The 21089-nt window shown below is 44.2% G+C and overlaps 1 protein-coding gene across 1 annotated transcript in view; it reads right to left on the reverse strand.

Annotated features, from left to right (window-relative positions):
- The window catches only part of efna2a (ephrin-A2a), a gene marked incomplete at its 3' end in the record, with an annotated part of 62955 nt that extends 42123 nt beyond the window's left edge, over positions 1-20832 (reverse strand). Inside the window, exon 1 of the mRNA XM_079287344.1 lies at positions 19777-20832. Coding sequence (XP_079143470.1) covers positions 19777-19919 — 143 coding nt within the window. The 5' untranslated portion in view covers positions 19920-20832. The remainder of the gene's footprint in view (positions 1-19776) is intronic.
- Between the last annotated feature and the right edge of the window lie 257 nt (positions 20833-21089).

Genomic DNA, 21089 nt, shown 5'->3' on the forward strand with positions numbered 1-21089 from the left:
GCTAGAACGTACAGTAAAGAGCATCAAGGGACGTTTTTTTTATTTGTTATTTCCTGTTCAGATGAAACGTCTCTTTTGTACCTGCTCTATCTTTTCTCACTGCTCTGCTTGCTGTCCATTAGTGCGCCGGCTGTCTACGGTGGTGGGGCGGCGGCCCGGACTGTGCATGTAAAGCTCTGCTCTTGTTTAGGTTCTTTTTCCTCTTGACACGGCCTCAGCTGACTGTTCCCAATGTGCACTCACCCATTAGAGGGGAAAGAGTTGATTCTCCCTCGCCCTCTCTCCCTCTCTCCGCTTCTCTTTTTGTCTCGACGTGTCCTCTTCTTGGCGTGTGCCTACAGCGCTTCCCTTTTGCTCTCAGGCTTCTCGCCCCCACCAGTGCTGCTCTTATCTTCTTTCCTTTCCATGCTTTTGGTGCCTCACAGCTCTTTTCTTTTCCATCCCCCATCCTTTTTTTTTTCTGCTGCTCTACATGTCCGCTCCATTACTTTTCATTCTGTACCTATAGCTCTCCTGTGTCCTCTCTCTCTTTATCTATCCCCGCTCTTTCTGCAGCTGCATCAGAAGTAGTGGAAGACGTAATACCACAATTTAAATACGTTTCTTATGCTGTAAAAATGTTTCCTCTGTTCCAACAATAAATGTACTTAAATAATGGAGTTCATACAGTGTCTACTGTATTATATTGTTGGATAATAATTATGGAAGCATTAACATGTAGGCATTATAATGTTGTAGCTGGTCACGGTGGAGCTAACTATAACTATAACTAATTTGTATCATGTTTGGGGGTTGAATCGACAGCTATGTGTCATACCGAATTACTTTAACTAAGGACACGGTTGTTGTTTTTCGACATTTTTCTTTCTGTCATCCCCCAAACACCAAAGCAAAGAATGCATTAGTCCATCGATTATGCTTTCAAATTCCCAGCCCCACGTCCAAAGGTTCCAAACTGAAGACGTAAACCTTTAAAGACGAGTAACAAATATACATTTTTCATAAACTTTCTACAACAGCCTGCAGATTTTTCGGAAATGTCACACAAAGTAAACAATGCATTTGTTAGAAACTACTTTCTGACGCATATTAATACACATTTGATCCTCAAAGTAAACTGCGGTGCCCATTTTCATGATAATGAAGAAACATTACCTTTGTTAAATTAAATGGATTTTTTATTTTGGTCTCTTCATGCGATTTGTTTACATTAAGAGACTGGATCCTAATCAGCTAAGTCATTAATTACTGTAAGAGTCAAAAGTAGTTTCCCTCAGAAATATATAACAATATTAAAACGATGTTGTAGGTTTGGTGCTTTCACAAAATATTTACAAAATTAGATTTTTGATGAATAATCTGTAAGAAGAAAAATAAACCATTTTTATTGTCAAATACATTTTTTACACATACACGAAATTTGACTACTGCATTTGACCCATCCCTGTATATAGGGAGCAGTGGGCTGCCATTGATCGGCGCCCGGGGGTTCAGTGTATTGCTCAGGTACACTTCGACACGTCCCAGTCGGGGATCGAACCGTTGACCTTCCGGTTCCCAGACGACCCTCTTAACGGTCGCTAGTAAGTGGGTAAAGGAAAATAATGGTCTGGTAAAATGAAAAAATGACAACACTTTAATGTAATGCAGCCTTCAAAAGCAGGAAACGATAACACTGTTGATATATTGCCCAGCCCCGACTTGAGTGGATACACTTTCCATCACCGGGCAGCCGTCACCCTTCCCAGCCACCCTCTCTTTTTTTCTCGCCTTCCTCACTTCCTTCTCTCTTTGGCCACTTCCCATTTTTCTCCTCTTCCCTCCTTTGCACTTTACGCCCCTCTTCCATCCCTTCTCTCGCTCTCCCTCTCTTTCCTCCCACTCCTGTACCTCGTTCTCGCTCCCTCTCTCCTCCCCAGAGGGAATGAGTAAGTGTATGCTTGAGTGGAGAAGAGAGGTGGGTCTTGCCCTCCCAAATTCTATTTCAGAGAAACTCGAGCTCAGAGAAGCATGTCTGCCTTCAGAGAGCCAACGCTGGCCTGCTTTTACAGTTTCATAAGCAGCGCGGAAGCGCACACCACACGGAGATGAATACGAATCCCTAAACCAATAAATACGGCAAAAGGAAAACAGACGTCAAATGTTTTACCCAAGCTCGCTTCCTTCAACCCTGAGCAACGTAATGAAATGTGTAGAAAAGTCAGCAAGCGGAGCGTTCCCACGCCTATACATCATTTACAGCAATGTAACGACCCGCAGAGATAAACACACATGTACACACGAGCATTCACACGCACACACACACACACACACACAAACTCAGATGACCTGTTCTTTCCGCTTTGCTTCCTTGGGTGAGGTCCGTCTCTTCGGCCTGACAAGTAATGGTGGCAGCATATACACACACACACACACACACACACTCACTCACATACACACACAGCAAGAGGAGCACGGCTGGCAGAGGGGGTATGAATTATACATCCACCCTGTCTTTATGCATTAGATAGGAAAAAGGAAAGATGGAGGGGGAGAAAGAGAGATGGAGGGAGAGAGAGAAAAAAATAAATGGCAGCAATGTAAGTAGATAACGTGTTCCAGATACATAACATGTTCTCCTGTGGTGATGAAGAGGAGAGAAGAAGACGTGGAGGAGAAGATTACATCTGCAAACTGTCACCTTGACAGTATGGCCTTAAGACAGTCACGTTTTGTTTTGGGTGTGTACTCAATGTGTGTTTTATGCGCGCGTGTTATGCACTGGTCCACAGCTGGATGTAGGAACTGCTCCTAGCAACATCTTTCTGCAGCTGTGATGCTCATTGGTTCACAGTTCAAAGAGTTCTTCCCTCTGCAGCGGGGAGGGAAATGCACACATGCATGCACACACACACACACACAGTCAACTGATTTGGGAGGATTTTCTTCTCTTTTTTTTTTTACTTCCCGAAAGCACCAACCTTGGTTCACATTTGTCCGTTTGGTGGAAAGACTTCCTGCCTGTCGCTGCGTCTCTGAAGAGTCAGCTTCTTGGGGATAGAAATACATTTTCATGTTTTCAGATTGAGAGCTGTCAGTTTTCGCTGGCAGTGACTGTGATGCTGGCTGGTTGGCGACAGTTTTAGAATCTTGTTTTCCCATTCGGTTTGTCTTTTGATTTTATTTTGTGTTTGGTTCATGTTTGCCTCATTAGTTCGCTTTCGGAGAGGGCCTTTAATCAGCTTGTTCTTTTGTTTTTATCTCAGCCGACCAATTTGGTATTCTTTTTTTTTTTTGTCACATCTGTTTTAATCAGGGCCTTAAAATTCACTCCCTGCATGAAGTATAATATGGACGACAGACAAAAGCATCATGCATTTTAAAATACGTTTTCCTAAATACAACAAACATCCCATGAACGCTTTCTATTTCTGGGGGTTACTTGCTTTGTGTTACTCTGATGTTTTTTACTCCATGTGGTCTGTTGTTTCGCTTCAGCTTCTGATGTCTGATTCAGTCATGTCCTTGCTTGTTTTGGGATTCTGTTTTGAGGTGAAATATGTTTTTTAATCTATAAACTACATTCTTGTCTTGTTTGTTTTTATTCTATTTTTGGGGGGGTTTAAAAGGAATTCAGTGAGAAAGATGAATGAATCAGTGAAACAGCAGTGAGGAAGACCAAAACAGAAGAATCTCACAATGTAGGTTTTGTCATTTCGTCTTATTTTGAAGACCTTTGTAAATCTTCTCGCTTGGACATCATCGCTGCTGCTGTAAAACAATCCTTACACTCAGAATACCACATTTCTTCACGATGCTGCTGCAGCTGCAGCCTGCACTGCATCTACACTGGGAAGAGAGGAGAGTTTTGGCTTCTGCAGGAAATTTAGATTGATTTGTAAATCGGCAACTATAATGGAATCGTCATGGGTTTATCGAGTGCTCGCCGCAGTTGCACACAGACTTACACACACACACACACACACACACACACACTGATTTGTCCATGTCCACAGGCAATTGCACAACCACAGCCAATTCATTCACACACATTCACATTAGAATAATTTCTTTATTTCCACATTTTCACAGAGAAGTGGAAGCGCTATTATTGAGGATGTTTTGAAAGACTGACTGTCATCCTCACATGATGGAGGTGAAGAAGAAATCACAGAAAACCTCAGAACCATGGCGGAGGTAAATATGTCGTCATTATAAGAGAAGGAAAAGTGGAAGTTTTGGGATAAAAAAACAAGGATAACTGAACAAAAGATCACATCATTGAAACAGACAAGCAGACAGCACAATGGAGCCAATTTACACTTAACGCTACAGAAACTAAGCCTCATCCACACCTGGCTTTTGTCAATAAAAAGTAAAAGACAAACCGTAACTTTACATCTGTATGTTCTTCCCTCTCATCACATCAGTCTTCAGAAGGCAACTTCAAATTCACCCATAAGCATGGCCTAAGGGGCGCCCGGCAAGCAAGCCCTACCCGGGGAGGATTTGACCTGCAGTGGTTGCCCAGAGCTATTTGAAATGGATTATCCCAGAACTTTTCCGAGGCACACCAGTTCATATTCTTCTCAGAATGTGAGATTTCCGATTTCTCCCGTTGGCATATAATTTGGATGCAGACGGTGGCATTCGGTGTCACCGAGAGACTCAGCAACACACAACAAAGGCCATCAACAAACAGGAGGCTGGGACTGAGGGAGACGCTCTGCCGAGAGTGAAACCGCCTTCCTCATTACTGACTCAGAGTTGTTTGCTAAGTAGCTCCCCAGATACTTTAGTGAGAGTGTGTTTAGGGCCAAGCGGCAAAGGGGGCTTCTAAATAAAAGACCAGTAACTGACACTGGCCTATTTGTTTCCTTTTCACAGGGATGAGGTGAACAGCGGAGTCCTAGGATTCATTATCCGGTCACCACTTGCACTTACCAACCGTTCTCTTGTTTACTGAAACTGACCAAGAGTTTTCCGCCAAAATAAAACTCTTTATTCTTCAATTTACGTGGTAAACCGAAGAATTTAATGTGGATGAAGAACAACACCAAAGCGTCCCAAAAGGCATAATCTTGGATTCATTTCCACATAAATTAAGGAACATGAGTGCAATTTGCTTGCTACCTGATCACCCAAGGAGCATTAAACTGCCCGGTGTAAAATGGTCATATATGTGAGTGACCTATCAAGCAATTATCATGCAGTGTGCACACAGAGCAAAACAAAATGGTAAAAAAATGTCTGCTCCAATCATTAGCATTGAAGTGGAATAATTGGCATAATTATTATAAGAGAAACAGTCGCTAAGAATAATGTTCCTATATGGAGAAAAAAAATCTATATGTCCAACCAAAACGAGCTGTGTGCTAAAACCACTGTTTCAGCCAAACTCAGAGACAATCACTTGAAACGACTCATGTAAAAAACAAGCTGTCGGAAGCTTGTGCAGCTTGCCTCAATATGCTGTTATCCACAAATTCTGAGCCACAATCGCCACAATTATGGGAAATACACCAAAAAAACCTGAATTCTCCTTTAATATAATGGTGATGTCATCATATTGTGTCTTTATCTGTGATGTGTTTGTAGCAGAGTTGGAAATGCATTGTTTGCGTTAAAATGACTCACAGCTAATGCATAAAAGGCCCACCAAGGCTCCACCCGTGCTCTGCCTGGTTTTTCTGTTTCCCGGCTACCTGATGAGATGGTGCTGATGGGCACCTGTGAGCCCCTGGCTTCAAAATGTCCTATACGTGTGACATCACAGGTACTACTCCAATGTTTTTCGACCATCTGACTCAGCCAAGACAGAAACTCTTATGTCACCGTCTTTTTCTGGCTATTCAACTGCACACCATTTTATTTTCACATCATCTAACACCTATATGAAACAGTATTCACACCTCCAGCCACAGCTGACTAAACTGTGAGTTCTGTTCGCAGTTTTATTTTTATTTTTTATTAATCTGTTACATTGATTTTCTTGTAACAAACCTGAGGTTTGTCCAGCAAACTCTCACATCTAAGACCCCAGGAAGAGTGACGGGCTTTAAAGCAACATTTACAAAGAAGCCAAAGCCATTACAATTTCCGGGTTGGTCACGTGATGCCATGAGGCCCAAAAGGACTTACGTTGGGAAATAGATGTTTGTAACGCAACAGAGTCCAGAGTTATTTTCCTATACCTTCGTTCATGTGAATGACACAGAGAACTAGGCCGGACCGAGGCGGGGTTAAAGGAAACGCTAGTGCGCATGTTCTATGGGCCCCTTAATGCGGAACTGAGCAACTTTTATAGCAAAGAACGGTGCGCCGCCTCCGACGCTGTATCCAGTTCTCTTCATACATCCATGCTCACACACGTGCTGCTGTTTTCAGGAGATTGGGAAAAAATGGGTCTGCAGTTGAATCTGCCTACGCGGAGCAGCTGACGTCTTGGTGTCAGGTAAAAGTGTCTACTGCAACATCAGAGCGCATTCCCAATTATCTTCAAAAACAGAATAATTACTGAGTTACCACCAGCTCCGAGCGGAGTTATCACTTCATGTCATGCTCATGAGCGCGCTCGTTTTTTTCTGGTTCTCAGCGCTCACACACACACGCGCGCGCGCGCACACACACACACACACACACACACACACACACACACACACACACACACACACACAGTACACTCGATAAAACACACGAAAACACGCACTGACATGCCCTTGATCGCAACCTCAAAAGCACATCACTTGATCTCTCACACACACACTTGATCCTTCATAAGCATACTCAATTACACGCATGTTCAACTGCACACGTGCAGACACAGTGCATTAACCACACACTCACACAACACACACTTCCTGGCCCGTGTCTCATCTACTCCCCACAGACTTCCCACCTTGCCGATCAATAATTCATCAATCTGATCTTCAATAATGTTCGCAATCAAACTTTCATGTGTCGGGTGTTTGAGCGTGATTTTAATAGAGGACAATTAAAGAAGTCGCAGCGAGACGCAGTGTGCGCCTAATGCAACATGCATGAGGAGGCAACCTATAGAAGGTGAAGGGAAAGCAGATTTCACTGGATGACTTAAAAGGTTGTTTTTTTTCAGAGCGAGAGAGAGAGAGAGAGAGCGCGAGAGAGAGCGCGCGCTAACTATTCTGTGACTCTCTCCTCTGCTAATGGCTTTAATGAGCTCGCGCGGCTCTTTAAGACGCAGAAATGCGGCGGAGATCCACAACGGAGGCAAACGGAGAGAATGAAGATATGAAGTGAAGTCGATGTAGAGAGCGATTACTGGCGAATAACTTAATAGAGGTGAAACGAGGGGGGGGGGATACTAGAGAAAGTAAAGTAGTGCATGCTCACACAGGCCGTTTAGAGCAGTGCACCTCGCAGCTACTGTAGATATTGTGCTTGTTTTTATTTAGAGTTGACCCATTTTAGAGAAACAAAAACATAAATGACGCTTTCCTCAGCAAATACCAAGGCGTGTAACGCACGGACACAAACGCGCGGGCGTCTCCCGACTTCTCTGCGAGAGGAAGTCAGCGAGGGTGTTTCAAGTGCGTCTGATCAAACAGAGAGTATGCAGCACCAATAGCGGATGCCACCGCCTATCCTCATCACTGCACCCACAGACAGCAATGCCCGCCTCCTGTCAATTCCCCCTCTTTCTCTCCATCTCTCACGCTCCACTCCTCATCGCAATTTCTTTGTCCTCCCCCGTTTTCCTCCATCTCTTCCTGCTCGCCTGTGTCCATCACATCCCTCGTTTCCCCTGTTTTTACTTTTGGCTTGGTTAAAACACTTTTTGTGCTCATTGCCTTAACAAATCACAGAGTAAACTGCTTCAATCTCATTAAAATACATGGATGACAGCTTCTTTTTTTTCTTTTTTTACTTTATTTAATTTGGGCCTTTTCTCCTCCTATTTCATAACACACCCTTATCACAAAAACACCTCCAAAAAACGAGGAAGCTCCTCACAGCCATGTTTCTTGTTAGACAAATATAATCCACCACTGTGTGTGTATAAACTACAAATATATCCGTGCCGCTCCCTTCCTTTCCTCTCTGGCTTCACCTCAGGCTTTGGGTGATTGGTGCCACAGCAAGCTTCGTGTCTCCCGCGTGTGTCCACTCTTCCACGGAGGGAAATACAAAACATGCAGACAGCCGCAGCTTCTGCAGAAACCCTGCTTGTTCAGAGGCTGATACCAGCTATAAAGAAGCATGTTGTTTCCCACTGTGCAACAGATGAGGGACATCAACACAAAGCCCGGTGGAGAGCAGAGCCCTCCTGCAGCCCCTTCAGTAATCAGGGACGAGAGAGAAGGAGCCCAGCAGTTGCTTCAGAACGACACAAGAGGCGAGGAATATTTGCCAGCCTTTGATTCAGCTCTTCAAACCGGTGTAAGGAACACACTTTACACACTTCTGAGCCACACCTAAACACCCACATAAAAAGGCAAAGGAATACACATGTAGACACACACAGTTTGCCAGGTAGGTTCCCACACACACACCAACAAAAAAAAAAGAGTGGACCGCAAAAGGAAGGAATGAACAATATTCCCCTCATTTGTGACATAACGCCTCTCTGCAGCTGTGTGAGAGAGTTAGAGGTGACACCTCAGAGAATGGAGCATTCTCATCAGTGGAGAATCTCCTCATTTTCTATTTCCATTCAAAGAAAGGACAGAACTGCCAAAAAATACAGCGAATAACGTCTCATCCCAACTCTCGTCTGCTTCATTTTCCATAGAGGCAACAGACGGGCGAGAAGGAGAATCTTAATGGAGTGCTCACAAACCTCCTCAAGAGACAGAGACAGTGTGAGAGAGAGAGAGAGAGAGAGACAGAGAGAGAGAGAGACAGAGAGAGACAGAGACAGAGAGAGACAGAGACAGAGAGAGAGAGACAGAGAGAGAGAGAGACAGAGAGAGACAGAGACAGTGTGAGAGAGAGAGACAGAGAGAGACAGAGACAGTGTGAGAGAGAGAGACAGAGAGAGAGAGAGAGACAGAGAGAGACAGTGTGAGAGAGAGAGAGAGACAGAGAGAGACAGAGACAGTGTGAGAGAGAGAGCGAGAGAGAGAGAGACAGTGCCATGATCATCACTTTCACGAATTCTAACTAATTTTCACCTTTTCTCTGACTCATCACCTACACCTTTAATCCCCGTCCTCCTCCTCATACAACTGTTTTGTATGTGGTGAAAACATATCTCTCAGAGCATCAAGATCATCATCCTTTTTAATCCTCCTCCTCGTCATCATCACAGCAGAATAATCACTCACGCAGTCAAATCATTTTGATCACATCCACACAGTTTAACACAGTTGATCATTTGAATGAGAAGATACCTGTTTGGTAATCCTCTCAGGACACAGGTACCATCCCCTCCAAATGAGGTTAACACACACCATCATCATCATAGCATGAGGTCAATACCAACATTTTAATCTTTCCCTCTCTATCCTCGTCATTGCCATCACCATCATCTTCAGTATCTTTATCATACCAGTGCAATAATTTCATCCCCATCATGATGCATGATAACCCCTATAATAGCGTCTCGATGACACGATGTGTGCAATTATTAAGCAAACAAACAGCACGAAGCACCCAGTTGTATCCACTTTTGCAAATATATTACTGTATTTCTGATTTAAAATGTTTGAATATAAAATAAAATATGAATTTAGAAATATTTCTTCAGCAATATTCATACATGGGACTTTATTTATGGTCTTTGTTGGTGAGACAAACACATTTCCTGCCCTAGTTGGACAACACGCATCTATTCTAATCCTCCTGATCACCACCATCATCATTACGTCATCATCGTCATTAATACAATCAACATCCAATGAAGACATTAACCATGGCCGCCATAATTCCCATCACCATTACTGTCACCAGCCTCATTTTCCTCATCAAAAATGCAATTACTGTAGTTATGTTCCCCGCTGTTTTCATAATACTTGTCATCATCTTAGTGAATTCATTAGCAACATGATCAACACTGATTATATATGAGCGAATAAATGCCAAATGCACATTTCTTAACTGGGTTTCGAACTACACCACCATGTTCAAGAGAGAGAGAGAACACGAGCTGGTTTGGAAACTTCGATTCTAAAGGCAGAATTAAATCAAAAAGCACCGTCAATAAATCCGCAGGGGAGAATAAACATGGAGCTAAAATAATAATCCAGGTGTAGAAAAGCTCTGAAAATAGTTACCCCAACACGAGTTAGAGATCCTGCTTTAAAATGCAGATGGCTAAAAAACAACCTTTTTATCCCCGAGGCTGTCAGCATGCACGACAACACCAGATGAACGATTACAACTGCATTGTATTGAATCTCTACCTGTCCTGAATCTGAAATGTAGAAGTTGTCGAGTTTGAATTCACGGGTCTGAGCTGAGATTGAAGACAAAACAAGCCTGGATCAGACCGAAAGGACGACAGATTCCATCGTCTTCGCCGCCATTAACACCTCTGCCGTCATCCTCGTCCACATGTTCATCACCACAAGTGCCGTCGGCTTCATCCTATCAGAGTGATCGATATCGCTACCACCGTCATCATCACTTCCTCTCAATCTCTCCCATCAGATTGGAGGCCAGTTTTCTAACATCAAGCCCTCAGAGTCTTGTTTAGAATTAGCCCTGGGTTAGGCCTGAGGTGAGGATTATTCTGCAGGTCAGAGGGAATACTGCTGTTGAGAAGACACACACACACACACACACACACACACACTGAACCAGAAGGTGGCATACACACGGAAACCTCGGAGAGTCTTACAGGAATCAGGAGGGCTGAGTCAGTCAGCAGCTTCAGGACCAAGCAGAATTAAGTGGCGACAAAATTGTGAGAGTGCTGCAACATCTGTTGGTTCTGCCTTATTATGTCATTAGCATGGTTTAAAATGAGAGGTTTGTTGACGGTAGCCCCCATTCTGGATGAAACCGTGGCAGCGAGGCGTCCATTGCTGGCTGGGAATTAGTCCATTTCTCTCTGCCTTGTCTGATGGATTACAATGCAGATGATTCACTCGCTCCTTCTTTTGTTTGACTTTCCACTCCTACTGTTGGAAAATCGACTGGGGATTTTTATTTTGGACGAAGATGAAAAACAGGTTTTCATTATTGCTCCAACACATGCATTGTAGTATGTGCACACACACACACACACACACACACACACACACACACACACACACACACACACACACACACACACACACACACACACACACACACACACACACACACACACACACACTCAAACCCAAGCCAAGATTCTCATGATGCTGTTGTGTAGTCTGACAAGGAGAAAATAACCCCGTTGTTCGTAAACACACGGTCCAAATATATTTAGGGCGAACTCCAAAATCGCTTTGTAACAAACAACATCCCGGCGATTGTCAGCGTGAACGTTACCGGGGTCAGCTCTTCATGGAGTTTAGTCTCACCTGCAATGATGCCAAGTGGAAAACAGGGAGGGGAAAGCATGCTTCACCTCACCCCTCCAGCTTCTCTGCCTCTATTTTAAATGCCAACTTTCTCATTCTAAAAGCTGCGTGCGCCAGAGGACATATTTAACATTGGGTGAGGCTCCATGCTAAAGGCCAGTGTTTCTCTTGTAATCCCAGCCCCTCGACATCCACCTGCTGGGACCATCCAACCATGCGCTTGAAGTTGCTTCCTCTCCAACCACGCTGCTGTAAGTCTGCCTTCATGCTTCCAGAAGTAATCTTCTTCTGCCTCCGTCTTCCTTACCCTCTCTTTTCCCAACTAATTTCTCTTTCCTCTGCATCTCCGCTCCTTTGCTTTGGTTCTCTTTCCTCCAACGCAAACGCCCCTCTTTCTTCATCCTTGTGGCCTTGTCTCTCTTATACACTCTACTTTTTGTCCTTCTTCATATTCATGGTAATTCATGCTTGTCCCTAATCTTTCAAGTAGATCGCTCTATTTCTCACTTTTTTTTGTCGTTTTCTGGGCTCTCGGGGCCAGTCCGAGGTGTAGCCCGACAGTGGTGTCTGTGCTATTATCAGTCTCCAGCTGGTCTATATGAGGACTGAGCGGCCGGCGGTCCCATCTGACTATCAGGCAGACAGAACTGAAAGAGACCTATTCTTTCACTCGGCTAACACAATCAGCACGACCAGTCGGGACCTGAGAAAAACTATTAGAGGGGAGCAGAAAGAAGGATGGAGCAGGAATGACAATGCCCATTGCTCGCTGTGTATTGAGCACAGTCTGGCACCTTTCATATTCTGGGCTAGTATCTCCCCATTTTGTCCTCTGTTATTCATCCCTTCATTCTTTCATCCACGTCTGTTGGCCTCTCTTCTTCAAACCCCCGGCTCACTGACTGTCTCTATCTCCTGGCTTGAACAGTTTCTCTCTCTCTCTCTCTCTCTCTCGCTCTCTTCGTTAAAACAGTTGAGACAATTTTTTGCTTTGAAAAATAAATCATTTCTAAGACAAGGATTATGATTCTAAGCCACTACCTTAATAAGAGAAAGAATAAAATCCTTAATCCTGACGGGAAGGGAAGATATCGCTGCCACTGAGAAATAGAATGGCAGGACTGGAGATATTTCTCATATCTGACGTTGACTTTCACTGCTAATTGTTACATTCACTGACAGACTGCATGACACATGATTGGCAGTGCAAATTAGCACACGGGCAAGGGTTGCCGTCGGCTTGTCTCGAAGAGGTGAAGATCAAGTGTCATACATGGCAGAAATAGAAGAAAACGAGGTGTCGTCACCAAAAAGTTACAGAATATAAAAGCAGTTGACAAGCAGAAGTTCCCTTCAATCATTTTGCAATGCGATGTATTTTTAATCTTTGTGCATTTTATTGCACTTTGTTAGTACTCGGCTCATTAGGAATACAACATTTAAGCCATGAAACATCTTATATCTGTTCAATTTAGTGCTGACAGCGTGCAGGAATTCAACATTCAAACGTGCACGATTTAATCTCCCCAAGTACGTGTTTACTGTGTGTGCATTAGACAAGAGTTAGTTGGAATCGATGTACTTTAAGAAATATATATACATTTCATTTTTAAAATAGAATGACAAGGGGGTTTTAGGGGGGTTGACAGTAAAAGGCAAGATTTCATTCTCAGTCAGTTTGTCGAGGTTAACACAACATCTACAACTAATCAAAATAACCTGTTCATGAGATTCTCCTTAATCATTAGGTCTGTAAAAGGAAAATATAACATAAGATATAGCACTAAATCACTCAACTCAAGTTGACGTCTTCAAACAGGTATTGTTTCGCAGCAGATTTGTCGTAGCAGGTGTAATTAAACACATCAACGATGCTGTGCCGGTGGAGCCGGCATGCACAGAGAACCTGGAACACCTGCGTGGAAACGCTGCACATCATTGATGTAATCAGCTGCAGCTGACAGTTTGAAAAGCCCATAATGTTTGCTGTAAAAATGACTTGCTTTAATTAAGTCCAAACATCAAGACATTCATTTTATAACGCTGTATAAAACAGTGAAAAGCAGCAAATTCTCACATTTGAGAACCCAGAACCATTGTTTTCAATGTTTGCTTGTTGACGAAGTCATCTTTACAACTTAGACTTATTTCCATTGTAGCTTTTAATACGAAACACAGCACCCTATGATGTGCAAATGTGGTGGAAATTTGCTTTGACCTGTTCTCATTGGAATGCGTATATTCCCAAAGTCCAGCGTTCCCCAGCTCAAAACCGCCTTAATGCGACACATTGAGGACAGCTTTCTCGACTTTAGACATTAATATCTCCACAAGGGCTCAACGGATTTTTACCATTAAAACTGCATTTGAAAAATCCATCTCCCTTCATTAGTTTGCAATTAGCCCGAACTAATGTCTTACGATGAGGACCCTGAGGACATCGGACCCTGGGAACAAATGGACGACCCTGTCTTGAGAAAAGCTGGCTCTTATGTGGTGGGACTCTGATAAATCTGTTCTGCAACATGACAAATGTGGTTTTTCATCCTTTCATGTTCATATCACTTCCTTAATCCTACATTACACTTGTCTTGTTTACACCACTGAATAAATGTGCGTCTTCTTCAGAAGATCCATGTGTTTCCTCTCTCTTGTTTCAAATACAAAATTCAGAGTTTTCTTTATTCAACACAAACAAAATAACACCTCTGTGGTCAAGAATCACACAGGCATTTTGTCAAACAACCTATTTTGGCCTTTACTGAAGGAACTGGCAGTGCATTTAACATCAGCAGACTAACTGGTGCCCCTGCATATAGATGACCTCCACCTGTCAATCATCGCATTGAATCTGCTGGTCAGCAACACTAGATCTCGTTATGTAACGGCCTCTCCTGCTGAGCTGGGAGAAATCACTTGCCCTGACTTTAATTACTCAAAGTATCATTTTTAGCTCGACGCGAGTCACTCTGGACCACACGGATGACTCTCGGGACTGGCTTCTCTCAACATGAACCACAGCAGTGCTGACATTTTGAACAAACACACACACACACACACACTGTCCAATCATGTAGGTCACAGCGAGAACATGTGACCTGCTGTACAGCAACTTTAAGTGTGTAGGTATAGAAAGAGGTTGCCTGAGGCAGTGTGTACAGTTCAGGGTCCTGCAGGAGAAAAACATGCTAACCACATCCCGACGGGGCGAGGGAGGGAGGAAGGGAGGGAGGGAGACAAGCCGTGATACAAGAGAAAGGAGATAAGAGGGAGTGGAAGATGGGAGCTTGATAGGGAGACACAAAGACAGAGAGGAAGAAAGGATGGAGTGAAAAAGAGGAGTGGGTGGTGGTGGTGGTGCTGGCGGCAGCAGTGGAAGATGGATTCAACCCAGGGGCAGGTTTGAGTCTGACAAACTGTCAGTAACTGACTACAAGTCTCCATGTAAATTGGATGCAAATCTGTGCGTGTCTGTATGCGTGCGGTAGGGCTGAGGAAGTGCGAGTGACGACTGGTATCGCCGGGCGCCGCGGGGGACGCGACAGAAAGACAGCGTGTGTGTGGGGGTTTATGTGCAAGGACGTGTGCAGCGCCGACTGTGTGTGTGTGTGTGCGGATGGACGGCGTGTACGTGTCCGGGCATATGAAACTTTCTGTGTGACAGTATATGAGTTTGAGTGTGTGGGTGATCCGTGCATAAGACTTCCTCAAAGGATGTGTGTGTGTGTGTGTGTGTGTGTGTGTGTGTCTCCAAGGAGATAGATTCTGTCCCATAGAATGAAAGCGTCGTCAACCATCAGCGCTTCTCCCTGACACGGAGTTCCTCAAAGACGCAGAGATGAAGCGAGAGGAGAGAGGAGAGAGGAGAGAGGAGGAACAAAGAAGAAAAGGAAAAGAAAGTCTTTTGAAGGATAAACCATGGGATTAGATAAGGTGCTCCTTCTGGACTATTGAGCCAGTATGTGTGTGTGTGTGTGTGTGAGTGTGTGTGGAGGAGGAGAGCCCATTGCTCTGAGCACATTAGCTGCTCGGGGTGAACAAAGCCCCTCACCTGCGAGCTTTATAATACGGGCCTGGGAGCCAGAGGGGGGAGGGGGGGGGGGGGGGTGGGCTCAGCGTGTGTGCACTGTGTCCTGATGTGCACTCTGTATGTGTGTGTGTGTGTGTGTGTGTACATGACAGTAAATAGAAAAATTGAAGCCTGGACAGCCATTCCGGTTGTGTGACTGTGTGTGAGGTTTGTGACCTACATCGAGAGCCGCCACTCGTGTTTGTATGTGTGTTTGTGCACACACGTGTGTGTAACTACTGTACTCAATTCCTGCGTGTGACTTAGATCCCTTTACTTGGGTCTGGGAGATTTTGAAAGACCTTGAAAGAGATAGGCCTGCTGAGAGCCAGAGCCCTTGATATAAAGGGTTTGGCCAATTTGTAGTATGCCTCCTCTCTCAAGTAGGAACATATGTTTCACTCATTTTATTTATCTGGACTTATCCAGGTTAGTTTCGTGGAGATCAGGGTACTCCGACAGACCTGGCAGCACAATTAATTGGCAAGTCAAAAAACAATTAAAACACGTGATGGTGGATGGTGAGTAACGTCAGAAAAGCACGCGAGAAAAAAGTAGAGCAAGGAAGACCGAGGTTGTCAGAGAGGAAGTAGACACATATTAATGGACGTCACTAAAATATTAGCAATATTGGTGAAATATGTACCAGGGTCTGCTATGGTCACTGGGAATTGCCAGTCCTTGATGGGTCAGTTCACTCAAATGACATTTTCCCGTTTTTTTTTACGCTGAGATTTTAAGATATCCGTTCCTGAAATTTCTTCTGTCATTCCCAAACGATCGGGATGATTATAATTGCTGATGAAAATGTCTCAATGTCATTTTCTTCAATGCTCTGAGCACAACAGACACAATTAAATTCACCGAGAGAAAGACAAATACAAGACCAACAAAAAATAGAAAAACAGAAACACAACAGTGAACCTCTATTTTTAATGAACTAACCAAGAAAACTTTCTTCTGTATTTTATTATCGATATTGTTTTTGCATATTTACTACAAATATCTGCGTGATTTGCGGTTTAGGACTGGTGTTTTTATGAGAATATTAACTGTGCATTAAAATAACAATTAAATAAAACGTTAGCACTCGGGTTCCAGTCGTGTCTCTGGCCACCTGGCGAATCTAAATGCAATATTCACACTCCTGTGTTTCGGTCCTCACCACTCACATCTGGCTCTTTAGCTGCTTAAAAGGCCCAAACACACCAAACACACATTAAAGACGGAGCTGAAAGATGCTGAGCACTCTGTGAAGCTGAGAGGAACTGCAGAGTCAGATTACAATTCTCTGTTGGGTTCATCACTACAAGAGACCCCCTTTTCACATCACATGCAGCGATATGATGTATTGTAAATGTTAAAATATTGATTATGGCTGCTTATAGAGTTGGATTAAGAGAATGAGTGCAGTAAATCTGACGTCGCCAGCCTTATTTCTGGAACTATCTCTGGAAAGTTGCATATCCCTCCACTGTGTTGTGACTTGTCACTTCAAACAGCTTTCGTCTCTACCTTCTTGAAAAAACAAAAACACAGAAAGTTTTTCGCCGGGAGTGAAAACAGCCAGCTCTTCAATTGATCAGCTTATCAATTGTACAAATCAAGTCGCTGTTTGTGTGACCTTGCAGCGAACGTCCTTTCTCAAGCTGTTTTTTGGTGGGAGCAAAACTTTTGATGAACACAAGAAGAGACGACACATCCCGATAGCTCAATACAAGCTGCGTGCTTGATGTTCTGTGATCAATTAAGACACACAGCTGTTCATTTCCCCCAGATGTTTGCGCCATTTCGCCGCCTCAGACAATGGCTGCAGTCTGGATGCGATTCATTATTCTTGCATCGTCTCTGAGCTTCTCATCAGTCCCCGGTGCCTAAATCGCCATCCAGTGTATTAATAGGTTGACAAGTAAGAGCTTTTAGAAATATTTGCACTATTTTATATTCGTTAACATCAAATGGGCCATGGAAGGATGCACACACGAAAGTGCACTGAGTTTAATATTTTTGTATGAACTTTCTACTCCAGAATACTCGACGTCTGGCACCTCTCAGCGTCAGTGTGATGAGTGGTTCGTGTGATGAGTGGTGTTAGTCCTAACTTGAAGAACAGATGGAGACACACATCTTTCCAGCAGCATTTACTGATCCTCCACACTTCCATCACAACACTATACTTTCTTTCGGACATGTGATTAGTCAGATTCGTTTTCTGGCTATTCGGACCCCTAGTTTGGGAGCCAATGAACTACAGTATATATACACATATATATATATTCTTATAAGTAGTTAAAACTAGCTCCACCTCGACAGTAAAACATTGATGCATCAGTATTTACAATCTAACAATGTAATAATAATATATCAGTCACAGGGGACATGTTTCTGCAGCTCCAGTACTTTTACTTTTGAAACTTTCAGTACTTCTGTGCTTTTACTTTGGGAATATTTTGAATACAGACATTTGTGTATTTGCAGCCATACTGGATGTTACTTCCTCCACTGATGCAATTTGGGGAATAACTTACTGTCATTTGTTATTGCTTGTATGATCGTCTGCTGGTATTTCTGGCTCCATTTCTTTCTTTTTTTTGTTGTTGCAATTTTGCAGTATTCTCAGATCACAGCAAGAAGCTTGGGTGAATAAAATCTGACTATTATGTTCAAAACCTTTTAAATAAAACTCAGGTTTTAATAAACCAGACTTGTCCTCTACATTTAACATGAACTGGGATGATGTGTCTGTCTTGTCATCTGTTTTTGCCAGTGGGCTCGTTCAAAAAAATAAAAATGAAAAAAAACTTGCAGTAATCCTGAAAGGTTGTAGAGAGAATTATCTTTAGATTAAAGTTAAGGAATGAATGTTGTCATTGGAAGGTCCTCACAAGTGCAGCGGGACGGAGTGTGTGTGTGTGTGTGTGTGTGTGAAGAAAAAGGCGCAGCATGAGCAATGACAGTGCCAGGGTCTAACAGCGAGAACCAACCTCGCCAGGGCTCCAGAGCCTAGATTCATTGCTTTAGTAGCAATGCATTTTTGATGTGGCCCCTTTCTGCTTCAGCTTCTCCGTACGACCCTGACGGAATAAAAGCGCCCCAGCAAGCGCCATATCGCTTTAATTTACCCTGTGACGTTTGCAACGTGTAGATGTTTGTGTGTGTGTGTGTGTGTCTGTGTGTGTGTGAAAGAAGGAGCACATAGAGACGAAAAAAAGAAAGAGAAGGGGAAAAAGAGAGAGACAGCAAGAAAGGGAGAAAATGTTTCCCCTTGCCTGTTAAATATTTGAGAAGCCTTCTGTGGAAGTGATGCAGTCAGAGGCAGGCCTGTTAGCTAGGTGTGTGTGTGTGTGTGTGTTTGGTTGATGCAGAGAGAGAGAGACAGGGCCGTTATCTTTGACTAATTCAGCTGTGAGCGAGCGAGAGGGAGCACTTGTTTATTTACCTGGGAGGGAGAGGGAGGGTAAAAAAAGGAGGGAGAGAGAGAAGAAGAGAAGAAGAATAAGGGGTGAGAGAGAGCGAAAGAGAGAGAGAGAGATTGGCCAGGTTGTCACAAACTATTAGACAGACGGACCCAGTGTGCTTTGCCCAATGTCAATGAGAGAGTCCCAGCTAAAGACGACCATGCGTGTGTGTTAATGCATGTGCATGTGCAGCCTCGTGCACGTGTGTGAATGTGTGTGTTTACATCTTCCTTTGTGTTTATTTCTGTTTGGATGTGGTTTTTTGCACATGCAATTGCTTGCAATTAATGTGCACTTATGTTTACTGGCTCTAGTGGCTGAAATTGAAAGGAAGAGAAAGGTAAAGGCTGTGTGTGTGTGTGTGTGTGTGTGTGTGTGTGTGTGCGTATGTGCGTGTGTTTGGGCGAGAGAGACAGACAGAGAAGAGAGAGAGGAAAATCTCTAGACATGAGAAGAGGAGGCGGGCTGCCCTCATTGTGTAAGACAAAAGGAGCTCCATGTGCCACAGAACAAAATATCTACTTGCACACGCATACGCACTTCCACTTGCGTGTGTGTGTGTGTGTGTGTGTGTGTGACTTGCTTGCTCATATGCAAACGACATCAATATTGCAAAAGTCAGTCAAAACACTGCTGAAACTGGAAGAAAGAATGTAATGGGTGATGCGTTCAGACAGTCAAAAAAAGAGCGAAAAGGCTCAGCCTGCATGCTGGATATGTTTATCATTATTTGAGAGAGGGAGATATATACACACACACACTTAAGTGCACTAAAACTCACTTGGGGTTGGAGCTGTTCCAGTAGACAGCATGTCTGTCAAATATGATCTTCTCCTCCGCCCACACGGACACCCAGGACAGGATGGTCAGCAGCACCACCTCCATCACACCCCTCTGCCCGAGCTGGCACAACATCATAGACATCCAGGGAGGGGGGGGGGGGGGGGAGGGGGGATCTCTCTCGCTCTCTCACTGGGATCGGGCTTTCACTGCGCCGCTGCTGCAGAAATCCTTCTTTAGATCATTAATGTCCGTCTCCGCGTTTTTCGGACAAATCGGTTCGGCGGCTCATGGGTCGTTAATTGGCTTGTTGCGAGATCCGGTAACCACGAGGCTGTTTCAAGTCATACTGAATGGATGGAATTCACTTTCAAACTTGGTCTGCCGCGGAAGGAAGAGCGGGATTCACATGTTATTTACAAGCGCGTCGTTCGGCGGGATGCTGCGAGTGCGTCTCTCCTCTGCAAGGTCCGAAACTTTTCTCCCATTACGCGCAGCCGGAGACATAGATGCACCACCTGGATTAGACCCCTCTCTTTCTCCAAAAAAAATTGAAATAAAAATAAAAATCAGTTATAATTACACTCCAGAATTCACCCGAGGTTTGTAATTCTGTCAGCGAAATCGGTGCTCACCAGCAGACACGAGACAACGTCAAAATCGTCCGTCATATTTGTTTACCCAGATTTGTGTTTGGGGATCCAGCCTGGCGCACGCTTTGTTCCGCTCCTTCACACCGCAAACCTCTCCGCCGCCTCAAACTGCGTCCGCTTGACCTTTTTCCCCTCGTAGAGCAGTTCAAACAAATACATCCACGATGCTCATTTCCGTTGTTTTCAGTCCAAAGTTATCACACAAGAACAACGAAACGGGAGCATCCTCCCCGCGCACACCGCGAGCTCTTTACAGCATCTCAACTTGGTGATCCCTCCGCTGTCACTGGCTCGAATCCAATGCGACTCCAGTCTGCGGTGCGCCTCAGCTCTCTGTGCGTCACGCTGACCGGCACAGCCAGGGCGGCCGTTGATGATTGCAGCTTCAATCCGTATACGCGCTCCCACGCAACCTCCACAACACTCACCCGCACCCTGATTCGGTGTGAGTAACCTCCACCCCTCCTCTCTCCATCTCGCGCTCGCTTTTTTTTTCCCCTCTCTCCGCGCGGGCGGGGTCTGTAGCCGTGCCGCGCACCCTCCGGGGACTCAGGGTTGGCTGACTCACTGCGTCCCAGTGATAGCACACACAACCGGGGATGTTTGAAACCCTCAACTCAATGAAACTTATTGTTTGAGGAAAACGGACCCTTTTAGTTTG

Source organism: Melanostigma gelatinosum (assembly GCF_949748355.1).
Source record: "Melanostigma gelatinosum genome assembly, chromosome: 16".
Lineage (NCBI taxonomy): Eukaryota > Metazoa > Chordata > Actinopteri > Perciformes > Zoarcidae > Melanostigma > Melanostigma gelatinosum.